The 15346-nt window shown below is 48.0% G+C and overlaps 1 protein-coding gene across 4 annotated transcripts in view; it reads right to left on the minus strand.

The window, feature by feature from the left end:
* fbln2 (fibulin 2) overlaps positions 1–15346 on the minus strand; it is a 28343-nt gene that overhangs the window by 12109 nt on the left and 888 nt on the right. For 3 of the 4 annotated variants that reach the window (XM_086141956.1, XM_086141955.1, XM_086141953.1), the window contains exons 2-6: positions 12506–13743; positions 5931–6045; positions 4723–4852; positions 3175–3364; positions 713–931 (exon numbers count right to left, since the gene is read on the minus strand). In XM_086141956.1, coding sequence (XP_085998082.1) covers positions 713–931; positions 3175–3364; positions 4723–4852; positions 5931–6045; positions 12506–13679 — 1828 coding nt within the window. In that variant the 5' untranslated portion in view covers positions 13680–13743. Of the gene's footprint in view, positions 1–712; positions 932–3174; positions 3365–4722; positions 4853–5930; positions 6046–12505; positions 13744–13813; positions 13909–15346 lie in introns of those variants that run through there. The other variant, XM_086141954.1, reaches the window with a different exon arrangement.

Below are 15346 nucleotides of genomic sequence, written 5' to 3' on the forward strand. Positions count from 1 at the left end.
TATTCACTAACTTCCTCACTTATTCACTCACTATCCCACCCGTTCATTCACTACCTCACCCGTTCACACATGTGGTGCTCTAATTCTTTTTATTATCCTCCTTTGTCTCGGCCCATTCGCATCCTGCTTATTTTTTTTTCACTTTTATTGTTTTATGTGTCTTTCCCTGTTATTTGTGTCTATTTCACCCTTCCTGACTTTTTTTTTTTTTTTACACTCTGTCCATTCTTATCTTTGATGATGTTGTTGTTGTTGTTCTCTGCTGTCTATTTATTTGTTGATGTCCTATCTTTTAATTATCTCTCTAATTATATTTATATTCATATTTATTGACTCAATAACTGCAAGGCTACTGTGTCAAAAGAATTTTCCCCTCTGGGGATCAATAAAGTTTATCTTATCTTTACAAGAGCGCCACATCCCTGGCTGTGATTGGTCGAGGGTTCAGGTCTTAGCGTCCTGTCCGGACACGCCGCTGCCACCAGTTAACATCTGCTACGCTGCGTTTCTGCAAATTTCTCATCCTTAGCAGACTCGCAGTCCAGGAAAGGGATGCAGGTTTTGCGATTCGAGCGGCTAATATTAGCCCGTATCGCCGCTCGCAGGCGGGAAGGAAAATAGTACATTGTGGACAAATCACAACAAACGCGGTCCTTCCGGCTGCAGATCTCCTCGCTAGAAGGCCGCTGGAACCCGGAGGTCTCCATCTCACCTTGGACGCAGGTGTAAGCGTCCTCCTGCAGCGTGAAACCAGGGAAGCATTCGCAGCGGAAAGACCCCGGCGTGTTGACGCAGCGCTGGTGGCAGATGCCCCCCTCGTATATGGAGCACTCGTCCATGTCCTCCACCCCCACGGGACCCTCCGCCGCGTTCTCCCCGCGGTTCTCCTCGCTGATGGAGAAGGCCTGGTTGAAGTAGGAGCTGTCGGACACTGCAAAGGCAGAAGACACTCGTTGGAAGGATCTCCACGGAGCTGCGGATGATCGGACACACTCTCTTTGTTTCACCGCGGGCTTGAAACCGAGAAAGCTTTCAGTTAGCGCTATGCTAGCCGTGATGCGCCTCTGTCAGTCCTTCCTGTGGATTGATGTTCTGCAGCATCTCGTCAGACGCCCTCCATTCTTATTTCTTTTGGGATATTAAACCTATTGTCCCATCATTTCCGCTATTAGCATGTAGCTGTTAGCGCTGTTAGCAGTTGGTCGCTATCACACGCTTCCTATCTCTCTGTCCTTCCGGTCGAGGCAGATGGTCGCCCACACTGAGCTTCAAATTGTAAAAACTCTAAAATACCTTTTTTTATTCCCCCAACAGAACTTTGGTTTAACTGCCGTTAAAACATCCCGACTCATTTGCAAAACCAAAGTAAATGGAATAACGTTTAAATGTTTCGGCGTCGTTCGCTCCGCCGCGTTTTTACGAGCCAAAATTCCACATCTGCAGGCAATAATAATAATATTGACGGTGAAGTGGAAATAAAAACAAAAAAAACAAAACAAAAAAAAAAAAAACACCGGCCCCATTCATAGACACGGCATTCATATCCTGCAACGCCGCCGCCAACAAATGGAAACAGGCTAGATGTTCTCTGATGAAGTCAGAGGTATGTGCAGGACAAACACACACACACACACACATGCACGGCGACGTGCACGCAAGGACCGCCGTCCACCCCGTTGGTTTTCTATCCGTGTTGTTAAAAAGCGCCTCTCTAACGTTCGCCGTTAAACGAGCTGTTTTCAAATCACCATTAGTCACCCGGCCGATCATTAGACGGGAAAAAGGTCTCGGTGAAACCAAGCCGATCATCCGTGAACGGCGGCTCTGACACTTTTCACAACGGATCCCCTTCCGCCCGGTCTGAGCTAATTAAACCGCAGCGGAAGCATCGCAAAGACACCGGTGAATTCGCCGGAGAGGAGGCGGGCGCCGCACCTGGCGGGCAGGAAGCCGCGGATCTCCTGGAATTAGCCTCCGAGCGGCGTTCAGGTTGGAGACCGACTCCCGGGTCAAAACCGTGTGTTTTATTCGCGTTTCTGCTCGTTTCTTTTTTTTTTTTGAACATTTATAAGAACGGGTTCCTTAACAGAGTCATACACATTCTTACAAAACCTCATAACAAGATATACATTATACAATAATCTTTATAGGTCACTTATTTCCTCAATAGCAAACGAAAAATAAAATAAAACTGAAAAAAAAAAAAAAAAAAAAAAAAAACACAAAAAGACATCTAACTCAGTCAAATAGAGATAATATCTTCAACTCTCCAAATATTTTTTTAATGGATGCCCATTTGTCAAGATATAGGTCTGTCTGAAGTCGTAAGTTTGCTGTTATGCGTTCCGTGCAGTTTCCATCCTTAAGCCTCGGACGCCGCTGGTCCAGTGGGTTTGAGCCAGTTCACCGGGATCATTTTATGTGCAATTAATAGAAGAACTCTAAGCGAAAACACCTGGTTTTTCCTTAAATCGCTTGTTGATGCCGTACCCATAATAACTTGCTGTGGATCAATTGGTCTGTTTAATTTTAAAATCTCACTTATTTGTTTTTTCACCTCTTCCCAGAATTTCATCAGTTTAGGGCCGTCCCAAAAAATGTGGGAAAAGTCCCCCGTTATGCCACAGCCCCTCCGACACAGGGGAGAACAGTTATTATCATAAGAAGCTATTATCAAGGGAGTTTTAAAATACCTTATTCTTAACTTCCAGCTGAACTCCCTCCATGTTGGGCTGCTTAAACATTTTTGCCTGAGCAACCAAGAACTCTCCCGTTCTCCATCAGCAATCACGGCATTAGATTCCAGTTCCCACTTAGCTTTCACATCCAGTGTGTCCACTGAAGTGTCCATACGTATCCTGCCATATATATCTGATATTGTGTTTTTAATGTTCATTTTGTTCTCAGCTATCTCAATCCGATATTGTTCAAAATGAGTTGAAGCTTCTTTAATATTGTCCCATTCTTTGTGTGTCATCAAGTAGTGTCGAATTTGAAAATATCGAAATAAATCCTTAGAGTCAATGTCGTATTTTGCCTGAAGTTGTGAAAAAGCCCTCAGAGTTCTTCCTTCAAATAACTGATTTATTGTGATTAAGCCTTTCCCTGCCCATCTCATGAAACCACCGTCCATCTTTGCCGGTCTGCTCGTTTCTTTGCGCGTTCGCCATCTACCTTTCTTTGGCGGCGAGGTGGAGTCCAGCGCCGGCCTCTCTCTGATGAGGTGCCGGCCGGGTCTTCCCTCGTCGCCGTGGCAGCAGGCGAGGAGAGCGCGTCTGCAGTGGAAGTCCAGGTGGCTTCGGGCCTCGCAGCGGTGGCCGACGCCGCGCAGCTTCAGCCCCAGGGAGCAGCAGTCGCAGCACTCCTGTGGGGTTTGCACACAGGCGTCCGTGAGCACGAGGAGGTTCTTCGACACGAAACCAATGCACGAGTGCTCCGATGCTTTTTGAGCGGATTTTTTTTTTAGCTTTGTGATCCGAGTTAGATGAGCGTTTGACGCCTGTGTGGACGCCGCTGTCCGCCATGTGCCTTTTAGCTCAGAGAATATCAAAACAGGAGCGAGGTGTGCGCGGAAAAATTGAGTTTAGACAAAAAGTGTAGCAAAGTGTGCATGCTACTTTTAGCATAGCAGTGTAGCATTAAGTGTGGAGACAGTAAAATAAGGATAAAGGGACAAATGAAAAACTACCTCCCCTAACAATCTTTGTCACATCTTCAAGATGAATACAAAAAAATACAGCCACTTTATTTCTTAACATTCTCTTCAATTATGTATTTCTATGAATCATAAATTATTTGTCATTTTTAAAGTACATTTTTCTCATTTAATTACTTGACAAAGCCATTGGTCTGGGATGGATAACTAGCGTTTGAAATCATTTTAACAGGGACGATTCAATTTTTTTAAAAAGTCCATCCATAAATGGAGTTTAGACAAAAAGTGTGCGCGCTACATTTAGCATAGCATTGTAGCATCAAGTGTGGAGCCAGTGAGTTAAGGATAGCGGGACAAATGAACAACCTCCTCCTACAACCATCTTCGAGGTAAATCCACTTTACATTCTCTTTTATGACATATGACTGTTTCTATAAACTGCTCCAAAAAATAAAGGGAACACAAACAACACAATGTGACTCCAAGTCCGTCACACGTGTGTGAAATCAAAGTGTCCATTTGGGAAGCAACACGGCTTCATTTGGACTTGTTTTAAGGACACGACATCAACGTTAGTGTGTTTTTAGACCTCCATGGGTTCAAACATTGGATTTCCATCCATCATTTTTGTGTGATTTTGTTGTCAGCACATTCAAACAAAGTATTTCATAAGAATACTGCATTCATTCACATCGAGGATGTGTAATTTTAGTGTCCCCTATTTATAAAGTGCATATTTATTATTTCAGAAAGAGGGCTGGAACTGATTAATAGCATTTTTAACGGGGGGCTTGATACACAACAACCACATTGAGTTTCGAGCTCCGTCATCTCCTACGTGATCTCCGCTCCGTGCAGGTGTGAAACCTGCAGGCTTCCGTTAAATCCGTTAAATGGAAATGAACTACGGCCTGGTCCGTCGGACGAGAGGCTGCCTCACAGAGGCCGCGGGGAGGCGTCGGGACCAAATCTCGCCGTGACAAGTTCGGCGAGAAGGTCGCTCCTCGCCCTGCGGCGCCGCTTCATTTCGAATTTCCTCCACGTGAGGTCCCGCTGCAGATCCTCACCTTGTAGGAACTGACGGCACATTGATCGCCGGCGTCCTCCTGGCAGGCGTTCCCCTCCCGCGCCGCTCTCATTCCGGCCAAACACACCTGTTCTCGGAGGAAACCCGCGCAGCACTGCTGCCGGGTCGTCCTGCGGGGAAACACACACACACACACACACACAAGCTCTGCACAAATGAGGAGGCTTCTACATTTCCAGTCTGAGCGGAAACTCTGCCTGGAGTCAGGATATTGAGAGAGAGTCAAAGAAAATGTGTCTGTGGAACAAATCCAAGAGTGCCATAACGTCTCTTGAGGAAAGTGAAATCATGCTAGCTGTGAATGTACCTGTGTTGGTATTATGCACCGCATCTGTACGTGCACAGTTGCATGTTGTTTTTATTGATTTTATTTGTTGCTTTTTTTTTTTTTTTAATTATTTGTCACTTTTCTATCTTATATTTTACGTCTGTATCATTTATTCATATTTTTAGGGTATTTATTATTTACTTTTTATGTTATTCTATATCACATGTATGTATCTACAGGACTGTCTCAGAAAATTGAAATATTGTGATAAAGTTCTTTATCTTCTAATGCAATTACAAAAATGTCATACATTCTGGACTCACAACAAATCAACTGAACTATTGCAAGTCTTTTATTATTTTAATATTGCTGTTTATGGCTTACATCTTAAGGAAACTCAAAAATCCAATCTCAAAATATTGGAATATCATGAAAAAGTAATTTTTGTTTGTTTAATTGCATTACAGATGATAAAGATTTTTATCACAATATTTTTTTATGTAATATATAATTTTTTATATATTTTTTTATATAAGTCCTGCATGTGTTTTATTCATTTGAATATATCGAATCCTCTTTTTTACACTTTTTTATCTTCTCATTTTTTTACTATCCATGCATATATTCATATCTCCCAGCCGTGCACGAGATGTGCCTATCTGTCTCCCGTTCACTATCGTGTCCGATTTAAATTCACATTAATATTTATACTCTTTTCAACTGAGCCATCAGACCTCCTCGAGCGAGACGGATGATATTCTACCCTGCTCCTCGTCTAGAGTACGTACTGCTTTTCCTTTCACGCCCTGCAAGTCTTCCTCTGCGCAGTGACCATAAATGAAAACAGAAACAAACAAAAGTGCCTCCTGGTGTAAAATCTCCGTTTGCTTGCTGGACGTTGCATCCAGGCCGGGCCTCACCAGCAGATGGAGCGCCTGTCTCCGTCCGGAGCCTCCATGCCGCGGCAGTGACCGTTCGCCGAGGCCCATTTGGCGCCGGCGTCGCAGCAGGTCTCCACCAGCTCCTCCACGGACGCTGGAACGAAACACAAGCTCAGCCAAAGGGGTTTCGGGTGTCGCGGCGGCACCGGAGCGGATCCGCGGTGAAACATGTGCGGCGGGGAACCCGAGTCCGCCTTGGATTTGCGGACGGAGAGGAGAATAGTATTCTGTTTGTTTTTTTTTTTTACTTTCCAGACTTCTTGGACGGCGTCGCCTTCGCTGGCAGGAAGGAGTGAAACCAGAGAGCCCGCAGCTCTGCAAAGTTACCTTCACACCGAAACACACTTTTCCAAACAAAAAAAAAAAAAAACATCCGGGCTAATCAGAGCCGCGGCGCAGGAAGGAGCAACACATTAGCGCCTGCTTTCAAAGTGGGTCACGGAGCAGACGGGGCAAAGCACATTATCCAGTTTACAGGGGGGGTGAAGAGGAGGGTGACATGCTGGTGCATTCCAGCTTTGATTTGTCACTCCTTCACTCTGCTCACACAAACTTCTATCGTGTGTGTGTGTGTGTGTGTGTGTGTGTGTGTGTGTGTGTGAGACACCCCCGAGGTTTTAATGATTTAATTCAGGATGCGGCGCCGTAACAAGGATTTAAAATCTGACATTTATTGCGCAATAATTGTTTCCTATGAACGCGCACCAGCCAAATGGTGTGTTTTTTTTCTTTTTTTTTAAGTGATTACACAATGAATCACTGTTTGCCTTGGACGGATTGGCCAGATGGAATCAGGCGGTCCACACTTGTGCAGATATTCGGTTCAGCCATCCAACATGCAGATGGTGGCGAAGCGAAGGACGCTCCGGCCTGCGGACGGAACCGTCGACTGGAGGGACGGAACCGTCGACTGGAGGGACGGACGCTCTACCAGCTGAGCCACCAGGATGATCATGGAGAGGCTTGAGAAGGTCCTCCTTTGTGGACCATGCAGGACTTTCAGTCTTTCTTCTTCTTCTTCTTCTTCTGCTTCAGGTGTCGCCACAACGAGTCAACAGGAGTGCTCGTGTCCAAACCATCTCAGTCATACATGTCCTGCACCCCTGTGACAAAGTCCTCTTTTCCTTTGGGCTTTTCCCTTCAGGTGTCACCACAGCGAATCAACTTTCTCCATCTAACCCTATTCTCTGTATCCTCCTCTCTCACACCAACTACCTTCATATCTTCTCCCACTACGTCAATCAATCTTCTCTTTGGTCTTCCTCCAGACCTCCTGCCTGGCAGCTCCAATTCCAGCATCCGTCTACCAATATATTCTCTATCCCTCCTCTGTCCATGACCCAACCATCTCAGTCTGGCTTCTCTGACCCTCTCTCCAAAACATCTAACATGTGCTGTTCCTCTGATGGACTCATTCCTGATCCTCTCCATCCTGGTCACTCCCAAAGAGAACCTCAACATCTTCATCTCTGCAACCTCTAGTTCTGCCTGCTGTCTTTTGGTCATTGGAACAGTTTCTAGTCCAAACATCATCGCTGGTCTCACCACTGTCTTGTCCACCTTTCCTTTTATTCTGGCCGATAGTCTTCTATCTTCTCGTACCCCTGACACTTTTCTCCACCCATTCCAACCTGCTTGGACTCGTCTCCTCACCTCTTTTCCACACTCTCCTACGCTCTGGACTGTTGACCCTAAGTGGAGAACCCGGACGTGGGAACGTCCCAATTTGACCTGAACGAATACGTGAATGATTGCGTCTCTATATGAAAGAAAAAAGAAAAAACATGCACATCCACTGCAGGACGTCTGTTTGTTTCCTTCTTCTTCCCTTGGATATAATCGATATTATACATTGGATGCCGAAACCCTCCGTTCATACGTTTCTCGGGCCGAAACGAGCCGAGGTTAATGTTAAAATGACATGATATATTGAACAAGAAGTGCAAAAAAAAAAAAAAAAAAAGAAAGGGAGACTCAATCACGTTCCCTTTAAAAATGGAGCCACGATAACATGTTTACCAACACATATTTCTGGCAGGCATCTAAGGAAGGGTGTGTGTCACGCTAGAATACATTTTCTCCACTCAATGTAAAATAAATGATCTTTTTTCAAATGTCTATATGTGGCTCTGCCGTTCACAAATAGTGACGAACCAGATGATTCGTTCATTCGCTCGGCCGTCCTGCAGTTCCGATGAACCTCGACAACTCCAAGATCAGCTCCGACCTGCTGCACCCAAACAAGGAAACACCAGCAGAACGACCTACAGACACAAACGGGACTTTTCATGGTCCATCCGCCCCGACTTTACTCGTGATCGCATCCTATTATGGGATGCCGAGAACCGAGTACGGGCCGACCAACAGACGAGACTGCGTGTGTGTGTGTGTTTGTGTGTGTGTGCAACCTGCTCATCTCTCTTTGCCCTAAGTGTCTGCAGCTGCGCTTGAGATGAACTCATTTCCACATCTAAATGCCTCTGATTGGATCGCTTATATTTTCTGCTAAAGTGCCAGGGATCCAAACCCCCCCCCCCCCCCCCCCGTCCTCCCGCTCGCCGCTAACAGCCATATTGTTGCGATTCATCAGCGAAGCTGTTCGATTAGACAGTTTTTTTTGTCACTTTTGATTTATTCTTGCGGGACAGGAAAGCGTCCCCCGGGTCCCGGCGGGATCCATTCATGCATTTGCTCCGGAGTGAAGTCACCTCGCTTTTCACGATACAAATGTTCCTTCCTGTCCTTTGCGAACCGGCGCCGTCACCTGAGAGCGCAAGGTCACCTCGCTAATTTTAGCCCCGCGTCGTCAGCCACAGGACGCAACACAGGGAGTAGCAAACACGGTCACAACGCTATTAGCGTAGCGTAGCGTAGCGTAGAGTGGTTGTTATAGAAATGAGCCAATTACAGGCGAGTTTACTTGCCGACTCACAGATTTTATTCAATGCATGGCGCAGACAAGCTACCGAGATAGCATCACAAACTATCTTATCTGCTGTTTGAATTAGCCCGACTGCAAACTGTCCAGTTTTACAATTATTACCCATCTGTCTGTGCTGGACGGGTCCAAAGCGGATCTCGGTTCCAGCGCCTGTCACTTTATCCGTCCATTAGCCGAGCGTTAGCGCCAGATGCTTCGCTCTCGTCCAAATTTCACAAACGAAATCGCTGGTGGGGGGAGAAGAAGTCTGAAAGATACAACTGGAGACATGTTCGGAGGTGCCGGCGAGCCGCGAGCTAACGCTAATCCCCTGGTTGTCAATTCAAGGGGGGGGGGGAAGAACAACAATGCGAGCAGCAGCGGCACGTCAGGGGCCTGCAGGAACCCATGTCAGATGATCGATGCACAAAGCATGTTGGTGTCCGTGTGTGTGTGTGTGTGTGTGGTTGCTCGCAGGTTTAACTGCATCGGGAGTGACGTGATCTTCTCATCTTCAACATGACGAAACCCAGAAACCCCTAACAGCTGTCCAAGAACAGCTGGCCGTGACATAACAGGGAGGACTTCCCCACCAGCACAATGCTAAAAGCTTGATTTCATCTCCAACGCCAATTCCAGACCACTCGTCTTCATCTCCTCGCCACCGCCCCCTTGACTCGTCCTTCTGCAGTCGCGACCGCATCTGCAAGCCGAGCTCTGGAGGACGGAGGAGATGTTCTGTAGCGGCGGTGGAAGCGCGCAATTACGTGACGTCTCCTCGCGCTGAAAGGCGCAGCTGGAGCATTGTGGAGATCGAAACCCCTCGCAGATTACTCATTCAACCTCCCGTCTTTTCAGGTTGACGTCTGGAACATCTGGGATTTCCATTTCCAACTGAAGTTCGCCGCCTTTGGAAAAAAAATACTTCTGAAAGGGCAGGGAGAGGGAGATGGCGGCATCTGCATTTTGAGATAATTGGCCTTATTTTTATCTTCTTCACATCTTCTCCTCCCCTGGGCTTCAGGCTTCGCAGCCAATCGGCAGCCGCCATCAAACCCACAGCCAATCAGCTGCCATCTAAACCTCCCTCCTTCCATCCAAAAACTCCTCTCTGGTCTTCTTCTAGACCGCCAACCTCAGCATCCTTCTCCCCAGATCTTCACCATCCCATGTCCAAACCATCTCAATCTGACTTTGTTTCCAGAACATCTCACATCACGTCTAATCTCAGCCAGACCCCGTTGAGAAGATCAACCCCAAATTTGGACTTTCATCACTTCATCTAGGCTCCTTTATCTCCTGAACCTTCTGGTCAGGAGAGTCGCACGTTGTCCCGAGTGCCGGGTCACGGCGAGGTTTGGTCGACCGCTCTCTGCAAACACTTGGCTCTGAAGCTCTGGCATGAAAACTTCTCTGGGTTTCCAAGCAGAAGATAGAATTAAATGTGAAACCATCTGTCCACCACCATTTGCACTGCCCAGAAAGGAGCTCGGAGCTGAAGCCTGGTAGATATTGTGCAGAACCAGAGGAGAAAGGAACCTGGATTTTGTGGAGTTAAGTTCAGTCAGCAGCAGGAAGGAGTCCAGAGGGACAGCAAGTGTTAGATGTTTGGACATGGAAGGATGGCAGGATGGAGCTGCCAGCCAGGAGGTCGAGAGGAAGACCGGACGTTTACGGACAGGAAGGGTTAGATGGAGGCGCGTGATTGGCTGTGGCCAAGGAGAAGATCATCCATTAGCTTCTCAGGCTACAGGAAGTACTAAAATGCTACTCATGGTTGATCTGCTAATTGTGATACTTAGCTTGAACTTATTCCAGAATGTCTCCTTCTCCAAACAACCATTTTTTTTATTTTGAAACGCATTTTTGCAAACAGTTTGGTTTGGCCCGTCGAACATTCCCATGGAGTTCAAACCCATTTCTAGACGCGTTAAAAAACAATAAAATAAAAAAAAAGCATACATTTCTCCCTCCTCACCAGATGATATCAGTCCAAATATTGATTTTGGACCCGACGCATGAAAAGCAACCCTGAGCCAGAAGGTAATGACGGCCCATAATTATCCGGCTTTCAAAGTTTCTCCGAATGAACTCCGCCACCCGTGACGCTCAGCTTCAAACACGACGTTAAAGACCAGCTCACCGGCAGAGGAAAACACAAACGCTGGAGCTAAAGGTCCAAAAACGCTTCCATTTTATCATCTTCTGAATCACCGCCCTGGCGCTAACGTGCACCGGCGGCGGACAAGCTCCCCTGCATGCGTTTGCGGCTAACGTTGACGTTATGCTTCGTGCCGCGCAAAGGAGGTGCACTTCAGATGAGGCGATTACTGGGAAACCACGAGGAGCGTCTGGCAATCAGGCCACAACAGTGGGTTCATTCATCACCGCTATTACGCCGCTCACAGGTACAACCCCGGAGAAATCCTAAACCCACATCACATCTGTTCAGAGAGAGAGTTATTGACTGGAAGTGGGAAATCTTTTGGATACTCCCGTCATGGAAGTGTATTTGTAGAAAAAAAAAAAAAAATGGCAGCGCCTTTGTTATTCATGCTTTCTGCTCTCCACGCCAAGTTACTTTGGCGGCCCTTGCTAACAGCATTAGCAACAGGCATTAGTCAGGACCCCTTATCAGCAGGGGTTTTTCCCTGCCGCTGTGCTGAAATCCTTCTTTAGCCCAGTGTCCTTCACCACTGAACCTTCACTGTCACTTGGCAGAGCGAAGGGAGCGGCCAGGCCAGCAAACACTCGCAAAGCTGGATTTCATCCTAATTCACTTACACGGGGTGGAAAACTGGACAATGAAACGCCTACAACTGTTTCAAATTCTACCCGGATTTGACCAGGGCTGGCAGGCATTCCTCCACAATACTGTAAATGGAAAAAAAAAAAAAACTTGCATTCTCCAACTCAGCACATCAGTGAGGCCACTTCAGCTGTGCTGAAGTTCACACCCACAAAAAAAAAAAAAAAAAAAAATCCATGCATTGAGCGTATGTTAGCATACCTATGGAGGCCAGGTGCTGAAAGCAAAGACCCAACAGGTCTGGACAAAAATAGTGTTGTAAAAGCAGGCTACATGCACACCTCCAGAGCGGTGTTTGGCTGACAAATGCATTGCACTTCAACCTTAATATGTACATTAAATTTGAATTCTAGCCAGACCTTTCTTTGCATGTTACCCCTTAACATGCAACCAATTTTATAATTTCCTCTGCCAGTAGAGCGCAGCTCATCTCATTGTTGAGAGAAGCTCATCTGGTTCCAATCACGGGCCTACATACTGGAAGCCCTGAGAGGAGGCGCCGATAATTATGTAAAGATACAAAAGAGTCTGCCTTGGAATCCCCTTTGGCAGTGGAAGGCGATGGGAGAAACCCACCGGTTCAGCCCTGAGACACATATGGGCACCTGGCTGTTGCGCATTCCCGGAAGTATAAATGCAGTCTTGCCATTGTCACTTAAGCAGATTTTATTTGAAAGTCACAAATGTTATCGGAGAACACGTTGCCTTAACTACTGCCATTGTTCTTATCAAGAGCATCTCCTGGAACAAAGAAAGACAGGAAGTGAAGAGCAGGGAACGGCACACTTAGGAGCATAAAGCCAAGTCAGATAGTTGGTAGCTTACCAGTTGTGGCAGTCTGGTGCTGGACACCTGGGGAGGTCTGGGATGTCTCGCCAACCTCCGTCGTGACGGGTGCGCCGCTGGTGGCGGCCGTCGTCGTCTCAGTTTCTACTTTGACGGTGGTCTCTGGCTTCTCTGTAACTGCTTCTGAAACAGTCACCTCGCCAGGAGGGCTAGTTGGGTGTTGTTTACGTTGGACGACATTCCTGCCACCCTTGGCTTGCGCTCCGGCGTCTTTGACATTCCCGTCGGCATCTTCTCGCGGGACTCCCTTCGCTGTCGTTTGGGTGGTTTGCGCAGGAGAGGTTTTGTTGGGCGCAGCGGTGGCCGGCGGTTGGGTCGGCACCACCTCAACTTCGCTTACCGGCTCTGAGGTGTCGGGGGACTCCGTCACCTCAAGGGTAGTGGAAGGAGCAAGGGTTGCCTCAGAAGACGCTGGCGGTACAGTCGTTGACAACGGTTCAGTCACGGCCTGAGTGGTGGAGGACGTTGTCGTGACGGCAGGTGTCGGGCCACTGCCCTTGACGCCATGCTTGGGCCGGTCCTCCTTGGGCAGCCGTTTGGTCTTTGGTGCCTCCTCAGAGACGGGTTCTGCACTCTTCTCCTGGCTGTCATGGAGTTCGGCGTACCTCGTGAAGTACGGGATAGTCACCAAATCGTGAGGGTCGCAGCCGGGGATGGGCGAACACATCAGCTTTCCCCCTTCGCTCGGGCAATGGCAAACTTTACACTGGTCAACATGGGAGTGCCCGGCCTCGTACTTGCGGTTTCCTTGAACGCAGCCGATTTGGCCGCATTGCTGACAGCCGTCCATGGGTTGTCTGATGTCGATACAGTTCGCGGGGAGCTCAGGACACGGGATGAACTGGCAGTTGATGCTTCCTCCTCCAATAGGACAGGTGCATTTAGTGCTTCCAAAATCCACATAGTAAGACTGGCCTTCAGGCACTCTGCCGTTCTCGAAGCCGGCATGCACGCAGTCGTAGTACTGGTATCCCTCGCAGGCGCAGCCCTTCCGAGCGCAGACGGGGCAGCAGCTGTCTTGCTCCACCATGGTCTCGATGCAGTCTTGCGGCGAAGGGCAGCGTACATTCGAGCAGTCTTTCATGACGCTAAGAGATACCTGCACGCAAAGGCCTAGCCAGCACCAAAACAGCCACATCCTCAGAGCGATCATTTTTGCAGTCAGATCTTCAAGCAAGGTTGGATCCCAGATGAGACAAAGGCGGTTTCTTTTTAACCTGCAAAAGTAAAACAGTTAATGAGCATCCCATAACAGACCAGGGGGCCGCTGGCTGTCGCACCACTTACTAGCTGCAGGCCAAGGCCAGGTGACATACACTGAAGGCTTCTCACCAGGTATATGTACTCCACTCAAATGGAGACCAGGTGGAGACAATCAAGGGCTGAGGAGGTGGGACACAGGTGAGGACCGTCAACGCAACGAACCTCCATGACAACAACGGAGCTACAACTAGCCGGCGTCGGCACGATAGCCGTCGTTATATCCGTGGCGCTCGGAGTTCATTGAGTCTGAGTCTTCCAGCGGCAGAAGGTTTCATGCCGTCTCGTGAAAGCCTTCAGAATGTTGTTCTCCTGGCAGCGGATCACGGGCGCCCGGGCCGGACTCTCCCCGCAACGGCTGCGTAAACCCCGTGCATGCGTGGAGAAAGCAGAACTGGGGCGACGGCTTCGCTCTCGTAACTTCTGAAACGTGGCCTTGATGCATTTCTGACGGAAAGATTCGCACAGCGGCGGCGAGGAGGAGGCGAGGAGGCGAGGAGGCGAGGAGGCGAGACACAAAGTCCCGGGTTCGGATTGTGTGTCTGCACCGACTCCATCACACACAACAAAAACTCTGCACGGCCCACATGTGTGAATGACTGTATATATATATGGTTATATATATGGTGTGTGTGTGTAAATGAGAGGATGAATGGTTGTACTTCTATATGGTGTGTGTGTGTGTGTGTGTGTGTGTGTGTGTGTGTGAGAGAGGATGAATGTTATGTCTCCATATGAGAGGAGAGGTGTGAATGAGAGAGGGTGAATGGTTGAACGTGTGTGTGTGTGTGTGTGTGTGTGTAAATGAGAGGCTGAATGGTTGAAATCTGTATTGTGTGTGTGTGTGTGTGTGTGTGTTTGTGTGAATGATTGTAGGTCTCTATATGGTGTGTGTGGGGGGGGTGTAAATGAGAGGATGAATGGTTGTACTTCTATATGGTGTGTGTGTGTGTGTGAGAATGAGAGGGTGAATGTTGTCTCCATATGACGTGTGAATGAGAGGGTGAATGGCTGTACGTCTATATGGTATGGTGTGTGTGTGTGTGTGTGTGTGTCGGTATATGTTGGTGTGTTAATGGAGGGTGAATGGTTGCAGGTCTCTCTATGTGACGGGGCGGAGCAGGGTGAACCCAGCCTGTCTGTGATTGGCTGCATCACTTCCACGACCCTGAGCGCCGTCTAAGCAGTTTAGAATGAATGAACGAATGAACGAATGAACGAATGAATGAATGAACGAATGAATGAATGAATGAACGACATGGAGCCCGGCAGCGAGGAGGCGAGAGGCCAGCGAGTGACAAGACTTCAATACCAGAGAGCACGTTGGAGGCCAGGTGTTTCAGGTTTCCTGCCTTCCTCTGCCGCTCACACACACACACACACACACACACACACACACACACACACACACACACACACTGATCCAAAGGTTCTCCGTGTTTTGGCTGTCAAGAGAACTTGAAGCCGTCTCCAGGGCGGGGAGGGTGAGGGACGACCAACCGAGCCCAGATGATTGACGGACGCCGTCAAATCCCCTTCCAGCGTGCCGGAGATGGAGAC

This window comes from Fistularia commersonii, chromosome 34, assembly GCF_037954325.1.
Source record: "Fistularia commersonii isolate RoL2024-O1a breed Wild chromosome 34, RoL_Fcom_v1.0, whole genome shotgun sequence".
NCBI classification, from domain to species: Eukaryota; Metazoa; Chordata; class Actinopteri; order Syngnathiformes; family Fistulariidae; genus Fistularia; species Fistularia commersonii.